This window comes from Perissodus microlepis, chromosome 15 (assembly GCF_051167445.1).
Source record: "Perissodus microlepis isolate ML-2025 ecotype Zambia chromosome 15, ASM5116744v1, whole genome shotgun sequence".
Taxonomy (NCBI): Eukaryota; Metazoa; Chordata; class Actinopteri; order Cichliformes; family Cichlidae; genus Perissodus; species Perissodus microlepis.
The window spans coordinates 4,911,407-4,932,921 of record NC_140475.1 but is presented as its reverse complement, the minus strand read 5'-3'; the positions used below and the strand labels follow the sequence as shown (position 1 = coordinate 4,932,921).

Here is a 21,515-nt window from a genome sequence, read left to right as displayed (position 1 = left end):
AAAGGTGAAGATATAGAGAACTAAAACGGCTTATTTCAGACATGAATGAACTGAGATGTTGTACCAATTATGCCTAGTATGTGGTAAATAATACACCTCTAACACCTCTAATTCTAAATTAAATAGACCCGCATTTGTTTGTGGATCCGCCTGTTGTGGCGATCGCTTGGTATATAAGAGAGCAACACTTTCATTTGATCATTATTGGCATCTGAATGGTTGAATACAAAGTTTACCGGTGTTACAACTGATTTTGACAGTTTCGGGAGTAGATTTAGTTGCAAGAAGTCTGCTTTCTCTCTGCATGTTCCTCTTTCAGGCTACCTCCACCTAAACAGAGTTTATTTCAAATTATTTTTTTATCAAATAGTTTTCTTTATTGTATTTTATTTCATTTTATCGCTACACTTGAGTCTCACAGAATTAAAAAAAAATCGTGTTTAATTCTCTTAAAATCGAATGTACATCAATTTTAACACTGGTTTCAATAAGTGCTCTGCAAGCAAAACATTATTTTGGCGTTATTCTTAATTTATACTGAGTTAAGCGCATTTTGATCAGGCACCCTCCTCGCGTGATGTCACTACTTTCTGAAGGCCCCGCCCAGTCCAACAGGAAGACAACAGACCTGTAGTGGGATGCTAATTTGAGGCTGCCGGCGCTAATTATACGTACAGTTTTCGTCCAAAGCCGACGCAGCTTTTAAAATGCCATTATTTGATGGGCTCGGAAGCGGAGGAGAGAAGACTGCGATTGTTATTGACTTAGGAGCAGCATACACAAAGTGAGTATCAACCGTTAGCCCGCCCTGCTAATAGAGCCACTCAGCTAGCAAAATATGCTAAAATGCATCTTTGTTTTCTGAAATAACTCGCCCGCCTCTCAACTATAGGTGTATTTTAGGGAACTGAAGACTTAAAGTCTAACACGTCGTTAAATTTGACCCCAAAAAACCTACCACAGTTTTGGTAGTGAATGCTGATGGGGGCTAGCTTGTTAGCCACGTAGCCAATGCTAGGCTAGGTTAAGTAACTGTCAGCATTCAGCTAGCATTTTTTTAAGTTAATGCCAAGTGCTATCAATGCTAATTTAATAATTTAAAAGCTCTCTCATTAGACCTTAAACCTTCTTCTTTCGGCTGCTTCTCTTAGAGCTCGCCACCTGTCGTCTCTCATACCCTATTTCTAGGACTGCCTAGCGCTGTCACACCAACTCTCTGCGTGTCCTCCTTCACTACATCTTCCCTGGCAGCTTCATTATCAACATCCTTTGTCCACCATCCCTCCTCTGCATATGTCTAAACAATCTAAACGTTGCCTCTGTAACTTCACAGTCCTCACATGTGTTGTATATTAACGGGTATTTATACTGAGCAAATGGATCTTTATTTACTGAAAGCATTTCAGTGTCATTTTTGTTATATTTTGCTGGAAGGCAAACAGACATTAAGTCATGTGAAGATCAAGAGGACTGTTATTATCTTTTCAAATACTGTCGTCTTTGTTTGCAGTTACTGCCACAGAATATCCAACACAAATATGCACTGTTGTTTTATTTACAACTAAACTGTGGTGCTTTTGCCCTTTTTATTAAATGACCGTGTCTTTTAGAAATACGTTTTTGGTTTTCATAAAGTTTGAGGGACCTAAAATTATAGTATTTAAAACAGTTACTGGTAATGGTTATTATATAAATATTGATATTTTCAGCATCTCCTATTATGCCAGCTGACAGCTTCCTTTTCTCACAGATGTGGCTTTGCAGGGGAAACGGGGCCCAGGTTCATAATTCCGAGCGAGATCCGCAAACCGGGACAGCAGCAGGTGAGAGTCTGCCGTGTTCTGCTTAGTGGAATTGTGTAGAATGATTTGTGGAAATGGAATAAACAAAAATATTTGGTGATTTGGTATTTGATTTCTCATATTCAGGCAGTCAAAGTGGTTCAGTACAACATCAATACAGAAGAGCTTTATGTCATCCTCAAAGAGTTTGTCCACATACTGTACTTCAGGTGAGATTCTTCTCCAATAAATGACTAGATTATTGTAGTTCTTTTTTTCTTGCGGCTACATCACATCAGAGTTTGTTTTCCCGTTTGCCTCATTAGGCACCTTCTGGTGAACCCTCGCGACAGAAGAGTGGTCATCATCGAGTCCATCCTCTGCCCATCCCACTTCAGGGAGACACTCACAAAGGTTTTCTTCAAACAGTTTGAGGTACGAAAGCAGAGACACGTGCTGGGATCAGACCAGTTAATATAAAGTATCTGTTTGCAACTCTGTGCACAAAAAACAAAAACCCAACACGACAGAGCACCATCAACTCTAAACAACAAGTCAGGAAAGATTTCTTTTCTCAGTTTGGTGCACAGCTGTCATGGAAGCATAAGCTTTGAGGTCTTGATGTGTGTCATCAAGTTCTTGGCACACGAGTGCACAAAAGTTGATTAGCAGAGAACAGCAGGTGTCCCCGTCATTCTACCTGCCCTAGTTCCCTGAACTGCTGCACTTCTTCTCTCCTCCTGCAGCTAAGCTAAAACCACACTTGATGATCACAGTGTAATCCACTTAAAATTAGCTCTTGTGTAAATCCCTCCTTATATTTAATTAATTTGACCTGATTTAGAAGAGGTAACTAATGCATTTATTATGATAACTACTGTTACTTGATGCAGACAAATTATTTTGCCTATGGGTGCCTCATATTTAAGTTTTTTTTGTTTGTTTGTTTTTTTGTAGTTCATGCTCAAGGTTGTGTATGAAAGTCATGGCATCATTGAGAATGCTCTATGTAATGGATAATAGGAAATAATAGTCAGTGTAATTAGATGCCTGACTCATAAATGACTGTTATCAGTGGCAATTGCATTGTCAGATGGGTAATAGATAGTAGCCTAATCTACACATCATGTTCAACACTTTAACAACCTGTTATTCAGATTTTACATGATTTCCACCTAAACTTTATAATAAACTAGAACAATCTAATATCTGATAAACAAAATGATTATGTTAACAAGGAAATTTTAGTTAGTAGAGGAATTTCTAAAGTTTTACTTCATGAATGATTTCATTTTCTAGGTGCCATCTGTGCTATTTGCTCCCAGTCACCTCATGGCCATCATGACTTTAGGCATCAACTCTGCACTCGTGATGGACTGTGGTTACACAGAGACGCTGGTGCTGCCCGTATCCTTTTCCCATCATGAGCGTGGTCTCTAGAACAGTGAACAATATGGTCTGCTATATACATGCTATATGTTTTAATTAATGCATCTTACACATATTTACTATTTGGCAGGCATTATTGTACTGTTAGCTTCAGATCTAGGACATTTATGATGCTGATCTTAACTCTGGAAATCAGGTTTGTGAGTGTACTCCTATTTTGCCAGCCTGGGAAGCTTTGCCTCTGGGAGGAAAAGACATCCATAAGTAAGTACTAAAGGTTCTAACAGCATCAGTGTAGTGATTTGTACACATTTAACTGAGAAAATAATCCATCTGAGTCTCTCTTTCCTGCATCATGATTGAAAATCTTTGACTGTTGAATTGAATCATTTCAATCTCTTGTTTCGTTGCATAAAATGCATGTGTTTGTTTATTGTAGAGAGTTAGACAGCCTTCTCGTGGAACAGTGCACCGTGGACACAGACACAACCACAGGGCAGAGCGTACAAGCCGCCATTGGTAAATACAGAAAGTCAGCACACACCGTCTGTCTTCTTCTTTTAAATGGGGACACTTGTGAAGGCATAACTCTGTTATGGACTGCTGATTGGTTTTTACAGTGCCAAGAATAGAAGAATATAATGGCTGTGACCCATTATGTAGCATTTACTATTCATAGGAAGAACTTGTTTCTGTGTGACATTTGAGTGAATCGCTTTTTCAGTTTGTGAATTATGCATTATGCATACAGTCTATTTTAGAGATTCTCTCCACACTTTTTCTTGGTGGAGGGAACCAGACTGAGTATATTGAGTTGAGCTGTGAGATCTACAGCTGCAGCAGAATGAGAAAAGATGCATCTCTGTAATTAACTCCCTACCACTGACTTTGAAACTGTATTGCCCCAAAACTGTGTAATGATAGTAGTGCCAAACACCAAAAAAGTCTCTGCTTCAGCAGTGGTGGCTTTTCCTGAAGTTTTTCATAGCTGGATTCGTTTCAGACCCAGCAGTCACACTTGTCCTCTGCTGCAGTATCGGCTTCTCCAAGTGCTGATTCAGCATCATAAATCAAACGGGAAAGAGAAATAGGAAAATTGGCTGATTGATGCATAAGTAAATTCAAGAAACTGAATGTTCATTTCTTATATTCCATTTTTAATCTCTTAACCAGGGACTATCCCAGAAGAAACAGTGGAAGACATCAAGGGTAGGTTTGACTGACATTCCTTATTTATGCCATCCTTGAGCACCATGGACAGTCTATACACAAACAAATCTGTCTGTCCACCCTTCATCCCCTGGAATATTCTTGCAGTGAGGTTGACCTACATTTTCTAATCAACAGCAGTCCTTGTTTTTACTCTGAGAACAGTTTGAGACCTGTCTGTGTTTCCAGGATGTGGAGGCTACAGCCTTTTTGTTGATAGACAAAAGTGTGTCTTTTAATTTTTTGCAAGTAAAAAATTCCTTTGCATTTTGTGTGGCTTTTTTCTGGAACAATGAAGGATTAAGAATAGGCGAAACACCCATCCACTTATTTTTATAATGATGCAAAAGTATAATTTACTGAGACTGTGCTGCAAAATGGGGTTGTCAGCTATGTAACAAATGTTTCATTTAGGCTTATTTGGGTCTTTATGTCTTTTTAATTCATTGTAAGTCATGAACTTAAACCACAGTTATGGAAGGAGTGAAAGGAAAATACTTCAACTCCTTATGCTTGGTCGCAAACATTCTTGTCTACTAGTTTGGTTATGTGACCGCCAGTGCTGTTTTGTTTCCTGCAGTGAGAACTTGCTTTGTCAGTGACCTGCAAAGAGGCCTCAAAATCCAAGAAGCCAAATTTAACTTGGATGGCACAGCAGAGGTAAGTCAGCTCTTTGTATGCTGCTTACCACAACTGCCCAAACATTTGTGCTGAGTAAATGACAAATCCTGCACTTTTTAATGAAACACTTTTAAATGTGTTCATAGCGGCCCGCCCCTCCTCCAGATGTCGATTACCCGCTTGATGGAGAGAAAATCCTGCATATCAAAGGATCCATCAGGTATGCCCTTTTTATCTGCTCTCATAGTCTGCTTAAAGAAAGAGTTAGACAGAGAGAGCCTTCTATTTTCCTGTAACGTTATACAGCTTCAGGTATTTCCACGTGTTCCTATATTTAAAATGACTGTGTAATCACTCTCAGCTTGCTGTTATTATTAACTGTCATTTAGTTGGTGTCATAAAGCCATTTTCTCCTTTTTTTCCAGGGACTCAGTGATGGAGATTCTGTTTGAACAGGACAACGAGGAGAAGAGTGTGGCCACTCTGATACTCGATACTCTGGTTAAGGTAAAGACGAGTTTCTCATTTAGTCATAGTAATGTGTATCGTTAATATGTTATCTGTGCTGATACTTACTGAAAGTACTATTTATACCTTGGTATAAATATATATGTTATATGGTTTTTGGCTACTTTTGAGACATTGGCAAGCTATTGTGGTCATGAGGACCACTAACAGCAGAGATCATACTAGCTTAGGCTAGTTGTTTTAAGAAAAGCTTTCACTCCACATGTTTTGATGCATGATCAATCATCCAGGTAAGGCAATCTTTGGAAGTTGTTTCTGGACGTAGCCTCTACTGAAAAACATCCATCCTGGACAGGGAGGAACGCTGGTTTGAGCGTGGAGTCAAGGAGGCCATTTACATGAAAAGGGAAAGACCATCTGTGAATCGAGGAGGAGGCCCAAGGGTCCATCTTTCACCATCTTACAATGCTGTGATTGCAACTGTTGCCCATCTGTCTGTAAATGGTACTCATGATCATTGATCAATGGTCTTTGATCAGTGGTTGTTGATCAATGGTCATGACAATTTGCATATTAATGATCAAGGAACTGACCTCCCAGCCCATTGTTAGTGGTGCTGGTTTCAGTCATTATGCAAATGTAGTGTTTATAAGTTTGGGGAAACTTGCAGTCAGGTGAGACTGAAGAAGTCATTTGGATGAGTGACGAAACGTTTCTCCCACTGAAAACGCTACGTCCAGATGAACAGAATCAACCTTTTGGGATTTTGGACATAGTGTTCTCAGTTGGATAAACTCGGGGTAGGGGGAAAATCAATACAGCACAGTGTCGTGATATTTTGTGTGGTGATATTGTATCAATACAGAGGGTCAGAATGTAGACATTTTATTTAATAAATTAAAATACTCTGGGAATACTACAAACAAGAGAGCTAACTCGCATTAAATTCCCTCTACTGAAAAAAACATCCAACACTGGACACATTTACCACCTAAAATTCAGAACAAGCTAATGGCTCAGTCACACACAAAAACCCCTTGCATTTAAAAATAAATAAATAAATTGGTGGTTGCCTCCAGATTGTACTACATTTTTCCCCCCACAACTTGTGGTGACTACACGGTTTTGTAAACTTGACAGTGTCGCACACTCACAACCACTTTACATCACAAGTCTATTTTACAGTTCTCACTCAGTCTTTATCAGTGACCACATCTCGAGGGGACTCAACTCAGCTGGCTTTCAGCTGGTTGCATTCTTGTTATTCCTGAAGAGCACAAAGGTTACTAAGGAAAAATTTATATTTTAAAAGTGAACTGCTGTTAAGTGTGATTTCTGCGTATGTAGGCAGCAACAGATGTAATTGGTGTATTATCAGAAACAGATTGCATGTAATTGCCAACTTGACCCCATCCAATTATAGACGAATAGCAAACCTACTCTGTCTTATGGCAACATTTATGGCAGGTTTTACTCGGTGTTGGTGTGCTTTACAGTCGCATTATGCAGCAAGACATAACCTAAGTGAGCTAACATTATCTTATTGGATAAAACGGATACTGGGAAGTTAAACTTGGAGGAAATAATTTGCAGTTGAAAAAGATGATGGTGTCACTGAATTACTCAGCTTATTGCGAAATGTTAAAAATTGCGGTAATATATTATCACGAGTGAAATATTGTGTTAATGTTGTATCGTCAGCTGTCTGGTGATTTCCACCTCTAGGGGAAGCAGTTTTTCACTCATCCAAGTGACTCCTTCAGTCTCAGCTGTCTGCAGGTTTCTCCAACTTTATAAACAGTATATTTGCATAATGAGTGAAACCAGCACCACTATCAATGAGCTCAGTTTCATGATTGTCAATATGCAAATTGTCATAACCACTGATCAGTCTCCAAGAGTGCCATTCACAGAGAGTTGGGGAGTGACTGTAATCACAGCATTGTAAGATATTGAATAATGTACCCTAGGCGCCCTCCTCGGTTCAGAGATGGTCTTTCCCTTTTCACCTAAAAGGCTTCCTTGATTCCCTGTTTAGTAACAAGAACCACTGGCCTGTAGGTGTAAACACAGCTCCAAATACTCTTTGCACACAAGTGCTCACATTGTCCAGCACTGAAATCTTTTCCCAGTGAACTGTCACGTGATGCTTGTTTTGTCCTGTATCACTTTCCCTTGTCTACCATTCGTGAACAGGTTTTCTTTAAGTGTGTTTAGTGCAGTCCTCTAACAACCCGTGGCAGCCGTTTGTCACTTACTGGAGAACAGAAACTAATGCTGTTCCAACTTGCTGACTACAGACGTGTTTTAAAAACGATTATGAGTGTTACATTGACTTGAAGTGGAAACGGTGGCATTTTTTTTTTTTTTTTGTAAAACCCATCAGCACTGGAAACTCCCACCAAAGCAAAATACTCATACTTGCTGCACTGCTCCTGTAAAACAAAAGGGAAAAAAAGGAGTTGATAAGTTTTCCAGAGGTTGCCGGTGTCACTACTTACACAACGCTGTCTTATTACATCTAATGTTTTGGATTTGGGTGCATTTGCATTAAACACATTAAAGTGAGCCAACACTTTTAAAGATCCTGCTCTATGAGCCATGACTGGAGTGCACTGACTGTAAACACGGGGCAACTTAAAATGTGTTTGCTTGCCCCTGCTAGCCTTGTTTTTATAAGAGGAAGGTTCTGTCAGCTCTCTCATAATGAATTAATTTTTCCTAAATACGAGGAGCATCGCAGTTTGTCCAGGCATTTACTGATTCTGAGCCTGTTAGCAAATCCCATTTAGTTCCAGACCCCTGTACCATCACTGTCAGCTCTGTATCATAGCATGATGCCATTCTCACTCTCCTTCTTACTTGGGGAACATGAGTACCTAGTTTGGCTGAGCGTTTGACCTTGACCTTCAGTGTTAGGGCAAGGTCAAACAGCATGGAGCATTTTGAAATCTCAAGTGTTTACAGCTTTTTGAATCATTTGGGTAAAAATCATAAAAAAATACCATTTTAGGTTGTTACTCAAGGTTGTCAGTCAGAGGTCATACATCAGCATGTGGTTACAAAAAGCAAGCTTTTATAAAAGTTTTAAAAGTATGTTGTGATACACCCATTATCAGACATCAAAGTTTGGGGGAGTTGCACTCTGCGTGCTCTTGTTATTACTAGTAACTCATTTGATATAGTGAGTACTATAGCACCACCCGTGACCAACATGACCAGATTTTGATAAAACATCTGTTAGATTGGGAATAGTGAAGGTGGGAGTGATCTCTGTCAGCCTAATCTAATGCATACAGTCCCGCCCGTCGATTCTACAACGTTTGTTCACACTATTTGGTGTGTTTCAGCTCAGTGTGTTATGTACTGTAATGCAGGTTCCATAATTCCTTTGATTTTTGCTTCATTGATCTTTCCTAGTGGTGGATTTTAGTTTGTTCCTTGCTCTCCTTTACTGAACCTTTAGTATCTCTGGCTGGAGGAAGTTAGCAACCCCTGCAGCGTCGCTCTGCACATTATCCAGCAGTTAAACGGGCTGTGCAGTTTGACTTTGTTTGGCTGCTGTGCTGCAACCATTCAGTGCAACTAAAAGCATTGTTGCTCTTCACTATGGGGATCCAGTCAGTCCAGAACAGCGTATTTAAACTCATAAACCCAAACAGCCGACTTCACACAGCTTCACACTTTTACTGTAATGATGTAAACGTTTAAGTCTGATGTTACACGATAGTGAACTGCTCATAATGTTCTGATGTATTGCAGCTCCCCTGAGACCACTCGCAATAACGTCACAGTCCCTGTTATGTATCATGTTGTTTTAGTCTGGGTCAGCCCATTTTACCAGAATCCTTCTGTAATGCTGGGATGACTCCCACCTCCTGCCTCTTTTTCCCCGTAGCAGCAGTCGGATAGTGAAGAGCAGATGTTTTCCACCAGTGTTTTGTTTTTTTTTTTTCTCAAAATATCTGTTTGCGTTTGTTTTAGTGCCCCATCGACACCCGTAAAGTGCTCTCTGAGAACCTGGTGGTGATCGGAGGCACCGCCATGCTGCCCGGCTTCCTGCACCGCCTGCTGGCAGAGATTCGCCTCCTGGTGGAGAAACCCAAATACAGTAACGTGCTGGCCAGCAAGAGCTTCCGTATTCATTCTCCCCCTGCAAAGCCCAACTGCACTGCGTGGCTTGGAGGTCAGATATGAAATTAAATTGAATATTCATGCTGAAGTGAAGGCTTGTGGATTAAAAAATCCATCACAATCATCACATCTGATAAAACACACTGCCAGCATTTTTCTACTTTTAAGTAAGAAGAAAAAAAAAGTTTGTGGCTCCTCTTGTAACATTTGTAAACTCCTCACCAGGTGCCATCTTTGGAGCCCTTCAGGACATCCTAGGCAGCAGGTCTGTGTCACGGGACTACTACAACCAGATGGGGCGAATCCCAGACTGGTGCTGCTTGAGCTCCCCTCCTCCCGAGTCTTTGTATGAAGCAGGAAAGACCCCTCCTCCACTGATGAAGAGAGCCTTCTCTACAGAGAAGTAGAATATATTAATTCCAACATTTCAGTAATCTGTAACTTAACATCACAACACTTGAAGTTCACTCTTAACGACACAAACAGCTCAAAGTGTTTTTAATGTCAGGTCATCAACCTTACAGTTATTGTATGTGTTTTTATTTGACTGTTTGATCAGGCGAGCAGAGTTTTGGAAAGAGTATCAAAAGAAAAGAGCAGATGTTTGGATTTTTCAGCATTTGGAATATTTTTGCACAGGAATTCTCGCTCTATTAAATCTGGAATAATGTCTGAGCTCCACGAAGCTGCGTCTTCTGTTAAAGCCTCATTTAGCGAGATGCTAAATCTGTATGTACTTCTCTCACTCTGATCCACACCTCCTGTGTTTTTTTTTTTTTTTTTTGTTTTTTTTTTGGTTGGTTTTTTTGTTTTGTTTTGTTTTTTTATTTTCCTGTACTGTTTTTGCACTTAAAGTGAGTCGCACAATCCACTGAAAAGTTTCTAGTCATTACCAAGGTAAACTTAGTCATTGATTTGTCAGCAGAGTTACAGAAAATGCTGCTGTGTCAGTCATTTATTTTGGTCACAAGCCACGCTTCCTGCTTCTATTTAGTGGGTCAGCGTGATGCAAAGTATTCGCCCACACGTACGCAATATTGATGAAGTGTAATCAGGCTGAGTAACTGAGAAGATTTCTGTGTGTGTGTGGTGTTTTATCGTGTTGTTCTGTAGTCCTCAAACCCTGTGGAAATACACAGTCAAACATGCTTTCAGTGATTTTTCTCCCATGAAAAGTGGTAACTGTAATGTTTTGTAAATAAATATCCAGACTGACAGGAGGATGTTTGTGTAGTTCTGGGATTAAAAAAGAAAAATGAAGAAATTGAGTTACATCCACTGCCTCTGCACTCGTGCTGCACTGTGTTTAGATGACGGTGTAGGTTATGTTCTTATTCAGCCCTGCCCTGACACACTGTTAATGCCTGCATGTCCTGGAACCGAGTCACATGTGTTTGGCCTTTTGGGTCACATTAATCACTCAGTGCTGCTCTGTCTGACGGCTTGGGAACCAGTAGCATTTACCCACAATGCACCTGTATATCAAGACTGGAAAACAAAATTGTGGGAAATCAAATGTTTGGATTTCAGTCACAGGAATAAACACTGAGTGATGCAGATGAAACTGGAAGGTGTGCATTTGTTTCTTTTTCATTTTCTTTAGTGACGGCAGTAAGCCGTCATTTCAATTTGGAGTGTAAAGTGAAAGCTTTGGTGAATGCTCAGGCACAGGCAGAAGTTTGATTGTACATGAATGATCCTTTACTGAACATCAACTAAAAACAGACTTGCCCACATCTGCACATACAGAGCAGCGCTGTCCCACCTGCTCCCTCTGCTGCAGCTGAGGGAAACCCCACGTTCCCCTGAATAGAAGTGGGACTGGAGTATCAGCCTGGTTCCCAGAGACAGGAAACAGCAGCTGTCCGTCTCTCTGTCTGACCTCTTGTCTATCTGATTTGGAAGCCTAGGTGGGAACTTGGAAAGGGGACTCCCCAGATATTGGTTCAGCCCTTCCTTTTAGATTGCAGTAAGTGATCATTACACAAAATCTTTATTTGATCAAAGAGGATCGGTTATGACTTCTTATAATTTTAACCATATGAATTCACCATATGTGCAAGTAATGTGAGCCAAAAGCTCAGGCTTCACTTTTTTCTATACTCAAAATCTTTGACGTTAATGAGATCAGACGGCCCTTATGCAGTCATTTTAGCCATAGAGCTGTGGCTGTCGGCATGGAAGCCATTCAAACCTTCTGTTTGTAAGAGGCAGCCAGTCAAAAGAAAGGTGGTTTAAAAGGTAAGGAAGGGAAATTACACTAAAACAGCCTATTTCATACAGTGGATAAATTGAAGGGCTACAAAAGGACTTGGTATAAGAGACAAATAAGAAGTCGTGCAAAGCTGCCTTGAAGAATCCACAAATATATGAATATATGAAGTTGGAACTTGAATCGTAGGCCTGTGCTAGGCTTGGTGAGTACACTATATTTGCTTTCTTTTTAAAATAACAAAAAGATTATCATTGTTCATTTAAGATTTAAGATTTGAATGTAATTTTTCTCTGAAGAGCACCAAACAAGACCAACATCAGTTTTGTGGTGAGAGGGAACACATCCTCCGTCTTTGGTATCGCCTCCACAGAGGCTATTTTTCAGAACGCACCAGACGAAGTATCCCATAAATCACAGTGGCTGTGAAAGCACATCTGAGCCCGCCTTATAAACGTAAGGGCAGCTCCCTGCTTGTTTTCCATGCCCTGCAGAATCGGAGAACAAGAAGTGTGATGTGGCTAGCTCGCGGCACTTGCGGACATGCGTGTAATCAGGAAATCAACGTCAACTGTAAGTAGGAGGATCAGCAAACTGCAAGAGAGCAGGTGTTGTGTAAAGTAAAACGAGACATTTATATATCAGCTAAAGTAGACGTCCTGATAACAGCCACACATGAGTGCACATACACGTGGCGAAAGGGTAGCTCTGAGACATTCTGCTCATTCCTGTCACATCAGTGCTGATAACCTGAGGTCTGCTGCATGTGTGCCGAGACTAAACACGCAACACTCGAAGGCCCCGAGTGCATAAACAATGTTTGGGAGCCATAAACTTCTCAAACTAACAACCAGATCCAGAAGTGGAGCCACATCAGTAGAGATGCACCTTGTGCTCCCTGTGCTGTGCCAGTTAGTATTTCAGTATTGTAATCGAGCCTGAATAAAGCATTAGATCTCTTTATTTTAGCTCTTTAACATCAAATCACAGGAATGTCATGCTTGGAAATCCATCCAGTTTGTATTTCAATGTTCCAGAAATCTGGAACATTGAAACAAAAACTTAAAAAAAAAATTATTTTAAAAATTATCTTTCAAGAGTTTTTGAGATAAGTTCTTGAAAGAATAGTTGTAAACCAGCTAGGGAGTTTTTCCTTCCCACTTTTGCCAAAGCGCTTACACATAGTTGGTCATCTGATTGTTGGGGTTTTCTCTGTATTACTGTACTCTTTACCTTATAATATAACTGTTGTAATTTGGCGCTATATAAATGAAACTCACATTAATTTATTTTCATTGAGCATTTAATCCACTACACAAGGCAGCATCAAGTCTGGGTTAGTTCTTGGTTTAAAATATATGTAATGTAAAAAATCTATTAACAGATTTGTTCTGTGCAGACGTCATTGTAGTTGTCACTCAAAGTAAATTGCATAACTGCATTATTCGGTTGTTGCCATCAAAATGTTGCAGCAGAAACGGACCATGCAATAAATGCCCAGGCTTCTTTGGCCTAATTTTGTTGAGCCTTTCCTGTTCTTAGCTTGCATTCGGTTTGGTCTTCTGCTGCTGTTGCTCGTCTGCTTCAAAGCTCAACGTGCTGTGCATTCAGATATGCTCTTCTCCTTGTATGCCGATGGCAAGAAGTGGTTATTTGACTTACTGTTAGCTTTCTAACAGCTCAAACACTGTTAATTCCCTTCAGACCTCGACAAGACCTTTCACTCAGAAAACAAATGCTGGATTTTTTTTTAATTTTTTTTTTTGCCTCATTCTCTGTAAACCCTAGACTTGGTTGTGTGGGAAAATCAAAAAAACATCATCAGTTTTTCAAATACTCACCAGAACCATTCTGGCATCAGCAACTGACTCATTCACTTTTCTTCCTCATTCTGAAGCAAGGTTTGAACTTCTGTAGACATGACTGAGTGTATTCCTGTATTGATGGCTGCCTAGTAACATAAAAAAAAATCTGTTGACACAGCACATGTATTTTTTTTTATCAAGCACAGCATATAAAGCGCTGCTTATATGATGCTACGAACTCTGGGTGATTAACTTCAATATTTGTTGTGGTCAGCAGCTGAAACAGCTTTGGGATATCTGAAGAATTTAAGTGTATCATAATTTACAGATGACACTTCACTGACTTTTATTTGCTTTCATAATTAAATAAAATATGCTTGTGTGTTGTGATGTAGGCTGATAAATTGCATAAGATGATTATTATTTTTGTGTGTACAATACTATGCAAAAGTTGAGTCACCCCTCATTTGTTTAGATGTTGCTCCTCAAAAAGTTAATAGATGCAGTGATTTTATTAAAACATGTGCAAACATACATGGAAATGAAAAAATATAAAGCAGAAACGGAGTTTATGCAATTTAGGTGCACCCCGCTTCTAGCCCTGCGACAGCCTACATCAAAATACACAAGCATATTTTATTTAATTATGAAAGCAAAGGATAAGCGAAAGAGAATTAATGGATTTCTAAAAGAAACTAGAAATGTTTATAAAATAAATACGAAAGAGCCTAAGGATACAATTTAAAACTGGTTCTTTATCAAGTTGTTTTTTATTTTTTATGGTTTAATGATTCGCAGGTGGTTTAACAAACAACCAAAACTTTCCACTGAAAATGGTCAGGTGCAAGAACTGGACTGAAAACGAGTGAAAAAGCAGCCAGTGTCCAAAGAATTGAGAAGAAAGTTTGGTACAAAATATAAAGAAATGAGAGAAGGTTGGAAACTTGTATAAATGTATTCGACTGACTTCTGAAACGTTAAGCTCAGGTTTAGACAGCCACGAGGCTTCATTAGGATCATTTTCCCAGGGACTGGTGTGTACGTGAGCGACAGGACGGACTGATTTTACATCACCACTTCTCTTGAATTCTTTTTTGCAACGGTCACCGGTTAATGGTAAGCGTATAGAGTATATATCAGCCATGCTGGCGCGCGCTTTTCATCGCAGCCTGGCTCGCGCAGCGGGACTGTGCTCGTTATAAAAGCTCCAGCCGCTTCTCCGCTCTCCCGTCAACATTTTCATTTCTTTCTGGCCGACTAGAGGATAGCAGGAACTCATTCCCGGCAGCAGCAGCATGCAAACTTTCCTCGGAATCCTGCAGCTTCTGCTGGTTCTTCAGCGGGTACCTGCGCAGGTAACTCCACCACCAATTGGATATTCTCTCTTTTTTTCTTTTCATTTTTCCTTTTAAGGTAAGGGTTTAAGACCCATCACTGCATTATTTATCAAAGTTAAAGCGGGCTAAACATGAGATTGAATCTCTCTGGCTGGAGTTTAGTGAAGTTAAAGAGAATTAACGTTGTCCTTTTTTCCCGACTTTTCACTTGATTCCACGCGTGACAGCATAAAACAGCTGTACCCCCACAGTGAATGCGCTATCTGCATTTATAGTGGGTTACCAATAATCTTTGTAGACGTAACTAGCGTCAGATGTGTGTTGCTCATGCACACAGACAGATTTAAAGCTACGGGCCCCAGAGCTCAGCTAGAGGCTGTAATGTGGCTGAAACCGCGCTCACAAGCTGTAATTTTGCATGCGATTTGCATGTTTCCTGGCTGTTATGAGGGAGGTCGTGACATTTTCTGCGTGATTTTCCCTTGGGTGCTTCTTCTTGGTGTGCAGCTTCATACCCGAGGCCACACAGGCACATTTAGTATCACCCAGCAGGGCGCTAAGCGTACAACGAGTATCCGTTACAGCGATAAGGTGTAGGGTTTGTTGGTTTTTTTAACACACTGCAGAATAGTTTTAGTATCCATTCCCAAAAGCTTCTGGGATATGTGAGTTGAAGAAGACTTTAGAGTCACCTTCAAAAATATTGCATTAGACTAACGAAGATCTCCTTTGTGCTATGCAGACTGCGTGAGACAGAACCACTGGTTAGTACCATTATTATGAATTTCCACTATGGGTCACAGATTTAGTCTGACCGGAGGCCATTTATGAATCTGCCCCCCTTCCTTTCCTCATAAATTACAAACCTAATCAATGCACTGTGTTGTTCACAGCACGTCATGGCTGAATACAGCTGTTGTATGCAGCTGGTCCAACTGGTGGATGCTGCGGCACATTTAACAACTCTTGGCAGAAGCCAACTCGTTAAATTATGCTCTTTTATACTGCCTGAGCTATAGAAGCAGTGTCTGTGTGTGAGATTAGGAAGACTCCGTTCCCATCCGTGTTCGCAGGGTTATGAGGCCAAGAGAGAAGTTTAAAAAAGAGAAAGAGATCTCTTACATTCAAAAGGCAGAAGAGAGCCAAGATCAACTGTGCACGCCCCAATTTGTGGTTCAAAAAAATCGGGAACTTTGCCAGTCCTGAGTCTGCAGGCCGGGCTGTGAGAACTTCAGAAAATTCATGCTGTGTCACATTTTACTTTTCACTTTTTCAGCATCGCTTTTACTTTGGCTGTGGTTAGTGTGTAACAGTCCCATGAGAGAATGCTCAGCTATTCTCAGCAGCAATTCTTCACTGTTATTCTTTGCATGTTTTCAAGGCTTTTTGACCGCGTGATAATAAACCAATTGAGAAATCAGAAGCACTGCTGATGTTTGCTGGCTCATTTTACAGCTTTTTTTCCCCTGCCGCTTTTCAGCCGCACAGCAGTGCGCTCCTCACACCATATTGCGTCATCCTTTTTTATTATCTCATCAATGTGCCTGCACTAGTTTTATTTTTACACCAGAGGGTGCTCCGTAGCTGCAATGAAAACCATTTCCACCATGCCTGGTTCTCACTAGAGAAAGTCTCCTCAAGTGCTGTGCAATGCTGCAAATATTGATAATGATCTGATACCAAGTAAATACATGGCCAGGACTTTAGGTCACATTATGTAGTTTAAATCTCATACAAACATGCTTTATGCAGTCCTGTGTTGATGGTCTGTTATATCTTTCATGTAGCACCATGGTCTTGGAGGTACGGTTTCTCGTTTCATTGTGCACTGTAACTTGACATGATCTGCCATAGACTATTAATCAAACAGATGGGATATTCAACACAACATGGTTGAGACATTTTTCATAGTGCATGTCTCATGTCTATTTGTTTCATTCCCCCTCCCCCCCCCCCCCCCCCCCCCCCCCCCCAAGATGTTTTAATTGAACACAATTCAGTGGGCTACATACTGACATTCATAGATAGATAGATAGATAGATAGATGGTATAGGTATTATTATAGGTGTTATCAATGTCTGTATCGATCTACCAACTTCTAGGCTCCTGGCTATTTGCTGGTCCTGTATTATCTCCAACAATGTTTGGCTCTTTAAAAAAAACAAAAAAACAAATTGAATTATTTTTATTATTTGCAGATGTCAGATGAAGGGGGTCCCAATACAGGTAAGAGTGATGCTCTTTATCATGGCCCACTGAAAAGGCTCTCCTACCTGCTGCAAATGACTTAAAGATTAAGATCCAACCTCTTATGTAGTAATTCAGTTGTCTGAGGTGATGGCAAAGTGCTCGTGTCAGGTCATGGACCAGCTGGTGTATGTGTACGATGAGTACCCCCAGTCGGTGGAGAACATCTACGTACCTCATTGTGTGGTGGTTCGCCGATGCTCTGGTTACTGTTCGGGTGAGGACTTCAAGTGCCTTCCTACCCTCGAACGCAACGCCACTCTGCAGGTGAATCAAGTTCTGTTCACATCAATTGTATTTATGTAACACTACAACAACAGTCGCCTCAAAGCACTTTATTGTTAGAAAAAGACCCGACAATATTAGCAAGAAAACCCCAACATTCAGACGACCCCCTGTGAGCAAACAATTGGTGACGGTGGGAGGGAAAAACTCCCTTTTAACAGAAAGAAACCTCTGGCAAACCAGGCTCAGGGAGGGATAGCCATCTGCTGTGATCGGTTGTGTGACCCTGTAGCAGAGAGTCAGAGATTAAAAACAAGTAATGATGATATGCAGAGCAGTGTATAATACAGAGTCGAAAAAGGTGATTCGGCCTATTGCAACATAACTAAGGGAGGGTTAAGAATCACCTGATCCAGCCCAAACTATAAGGTTTATCAAAGAGGAAAGTTTTAAGCTTAATATTAAAAATAGAGAGGGTGTTTGTCTCCTGCCTCCAAACTGCTTCTACAGAGTGGCCTGAAAGCTGAAGGCTCTGCATCCCATTCTACTTTTAAATACCATAGAAACCTTAAGTAAGCCAGCAGTGTGAGAGTGAAGTGTTCTGTTGGGGTTGATATGGTATGATGAGGTCTTCAAGATATGATGGCGCCTGATTATTCAAGACCTTGAGAAAGAGTTTAAATTTGATTCCAGATTTAATGGGAATCCAATGAAGTGAAGCCAGTATTGGAGAAATATTTTCTGTTTGGATTCAGTGTTTACCTTCATGTAGAGTTTCAGCTTCTTCTTTTTTATTTTCTCAGCTGAAGATTTCTTCCCAAGAACAGCCCGTGGTGGAGCTCACATTTCTAGAACATCAGCAGTGTCAATGCAGGTCCTTTACTGATAACCTCATCTTTCTATTAAACACTAGATCCAAGATTATTAGTTATGCCACAGCTGACTTCTAAATGTGTCTGTGGTTTGTTTCTTCTCTTAGAGACCCTGAGAATCTTCAGTACTATGAAAGATCAGTAATTAAGTCAGTAAGTAACACAGTGAGTAATGAGTGTTTTGTCTATCAGAGTTGAACACATCAATATTTCTGATGTCTTTCTCCTGCAGCAGCAGCAGCAGCAAGTCCACTGAGAGCAGACCTCGGAGGAGGAAACATACCAAGAAATGGCTGTAGAAAGTAAGAGACTGATTGCTCCCCTGTGGCACTCACACACACTTTTCTTTTTAAATAATGTTTGGGCATTTACAGCTACATTCATCAGTGTTTCCTCCCCTTTGCCAGACCACCAAGGGCAGCAAAGCTAAGCAATATCATAATAGTCTGGGTGCTGCTGTGTTGCTCTTCCCTTTGATGACCCTGGATAAATTCAACAAGTACTTCTGATGAGTCTGTGCTTCTGTAAGGTCGCGAAGTATTTGCAATAGTCCAGGGTTACTGATAGTCTGAAGGTTAAGTTTAAAAATCTTTTATCGGAGAGAAAAAAATATCATGCATGAGGAAGCGCCGAGGCTTCTATATCTACATTCTTAGTTACAGCAGGCAGCCGAGTCTCTGAGCGCACAACTCTTCACTATGTTTGCACTAACTCATAGGTTTATTTTTTTTCTGGCATTTGGGGATAACGGTTCCACTCTGACTTTGAAATTGCATCTGACAACATGTTCAAATCTAACCTCTGCGCAGGGGAAGATACATTTTATTTATCAGGATTTCAATAAATCCAAGAAGTTCAGTCCCAGAGCAACAGCAGAGCCATCATTTTACAGACAGATCAGAGACACTACCAGCTCTCTCTCTCTAATGTGCTTTTTTCTTTTATTATTGATTTTTTTTACAAGGGGAATTATTATGTAACGAGCAGTAAATTAATGCACAATTACAACTTTGCCTCAAAGAGTGAAATGGGTACATTGTAACCAACAGCATCAGGTGGTACCTTATGAAGTTGCTCTGCATAATGGCCTCCTCATACATTCAGATTTTTCAAAAATGTGCCTCCGAACATGAGCTTGATGCTTCAAATTTATAACAGAAAACCTTGGTTACTAATGGCCGGTGTGAGATTTGGAAAGACGTCTGTGTCTGTTCTGCAGGTAAACAAAAGAAACGATGCCACTAAGTAGCTCTCTGCAACTGTTGCACGCAGAAATCGCTCCCATAATAGGCTTGTCTTTTCATCACCTCCTGAAAGGAACGCTTATTATCAAATAAATTCATGCAGTGAAAGATGAAATCCAAAATCTTTTTTTTTTCTTTTTAGGGCAAAATTGCATTGGGTGAAACTAACATAAGAGGTGAGGTGTGCAAATGTAGTCTGAGCAGTCTCCGCTGGGTGAATAGCTTGGATGTCTTCCAAAGTCACAGCCTCATTTGTAAAGGAGAAATTCATTTTGTCACTGTCTGAACTGTGGTAACACAAGAAGGGAATTTCAATTTAAAAGCCTCAAGAGGATATGAGTTTTTAAACTTGATACTAGCTTCAGCTGAGCATGGTGATCATATCATCAGAGCCAGTAGGATCTGCAGTGACTGAGTTGGGTCTTTTAAGTACTGGCTTGAAAATAACTTAGGTTGTTTCATTTTTTTTTTTACTTTTTATTTTAAGTTTGAAGTTGTGGTTTTCTGGTCTTACCATTACCAAAATTCCCCTACTAAAAACCACCCTTTGGACTTCAGTTTGTCTGCATGGTGGTGGTCTGCAGGTTTTTCAAACAAAAGCAGCCGAGGAACACGTGTGGTCTCGGTGTTCTGCCTGTTCTGGTCATGATTTGTACGCCGTAACTCAGGCCTGGAGAGCTGCTGTCTCGCAACCCACTGTTTAGTGGTCAGGGGACCACACAGTTGCAGCACAGCTTTAATTTTTTCCATCAGATTCAGAAGGCTGAACTATATTTGCAACTTGAGGGACATAAACATTCTCTTTGATGTCGTCATGTGAACGTTTAGCGAACGTTTGAGTGTTAACTTTGTTTGTCCAGGAGGATGATTTACCTTTAATTTCTAAGAAACTTCACTTTAGACTGTGGCGCTGTCTGACCTCGCAGGCGCTGTCGGCTTGTTTTGTAATCAATCGTAAAATATCAGAACTGCCAACTTAGTGGTGATGTGCAGGGCTGAGATTGAATTTAGCACATTAGTGGGTATCATAGCATTCAAATCCCATTTGAAATTTGAGGATTAGTTTGGGATGTGACGTTAAAAAAACACTCAACCTCATAGACATCTAACATATAAGAAGGAATGGCTCTACATATGCTCAAGTTATCTTGAAAGGGGCAAGCATTGGATGCAGTGTTTGGGTGGTTTCTGCTTTTTAATGTTAACTAAACACCTGTAAAACTTCAGGACTATTTTTCTTCACAAGTGGACACAAAACAAGGTGAAAACTTTCCATTTTGCCATCTGAGGAAGCTTTTTATACTCTCCAGTCTCATATTGACTTTAATGTCCAAAGTTTTATAGGTGGAGCGGGATTGGACACAAGCAATTCGGAACATCTTTATTTAAAATAGAAATTTAACCCCTTCATTCGTATGTTTCTGTCTTTTTAGGTGCCAGTTCCAGACAAGAAGATCACTCTTCGCTGATTTGCACCTGCCCAAAGTAAAATTAACAGTGGTGAATATGGAGTGGTGAACATCACATATCTCCATCCATTCCCATATATTTTATAACTTATATACTGTTTTGTTTTTTGTTTTGTTTTTTTTTGCTGAGTAATCACCAAAGCAACCCTAACCCTGGATGTGTACAGTTCCTTTGGCCATGGCCTCCATTTTTCCGTTTTCATCTATTTATCTTTTCACTTTAAGCTTGCTACTGTGTTACGTTTTCAAAACAGACACAGTATACAGAACACATACAGAATAGGATCAGAGATAATGGCTGGAATGCTTTGAGCTTTTCAACCAGGTTTAAAGCCTAAATCCATCCCTTAAGTGTTTATTAACTTGTCAGATTAATGGCATGTGGTGTCTTTGTGATTTTTATTCAGCTGTCTGCATTTTTGTGCCATTTGTATATAAAAGAATATTTATATATGTATCTATTTTGTTCACAATGACTAAAAATAAAAATAAATATCTAAAA

The 21,515-nt window shown here is 40.2% G+C and overlaps 2 protein-coding genes across 2 annotated transcripts; both read left to right on the top strand.

Annotated features, from left to right (window-relative positions):
• The first annotated feature begins 569 nt into the window (after nt 1-569).
• Nucleotides 570-11,166, top strand: actr10 (actin related protein 10). Its single transcript, XM_084952523.1, has 13 exons — nt 570-784; nt 1,751-1,823; nt 1,929-2,011; nt 2,108-2,216; nt 3,081-3,188; nt 3,367-3,434; nt 3,610-3,689; nt 4,344-4,379; nt 4,960-5,039; nt 5,147-5,220; nt 5,426-5,507; nt 9,453-9,654; nt 9,828-11,166. Exons 1-13 carry the CDS (start codon nt 708-710, stop codon nt 10,007-10,009), a joined length of 1,254 nt encoding a protein of 417 aa, XP_084808649.1. The 5' UTR covers nt 570-707; the 3' UTR covers nt 10,010-11,166.
• Nucleotides 11,167-14,668: 3,502 nt separating this feature from the next.
• On the top strand, nt 14,669-21,515 carry LOC146371469 (snake venom vascular endothelial growth factor toxin HF-like). The gene is made up of 7 exons (XM_084954258.1): nt 14,669-14,974; nt 17,155-17,182; nt 17,274-17,470; nt 18,232-18,302; nt 18,408-18,453; nt 18,533-18,602; nt 20,978-21,515. The coding sequence occupies exons 1-6, from the start codon at nt 14,915-14,917 to the stop codon at nt 18,554-18,556; spliced, it is 426 nt and encodes a 141-aa protein (XP_084810384.1). The 5' UTR covers nt 14,669-14,914; the 3' UTR covers nt 18,557-18,602; nt 20,978-21,515.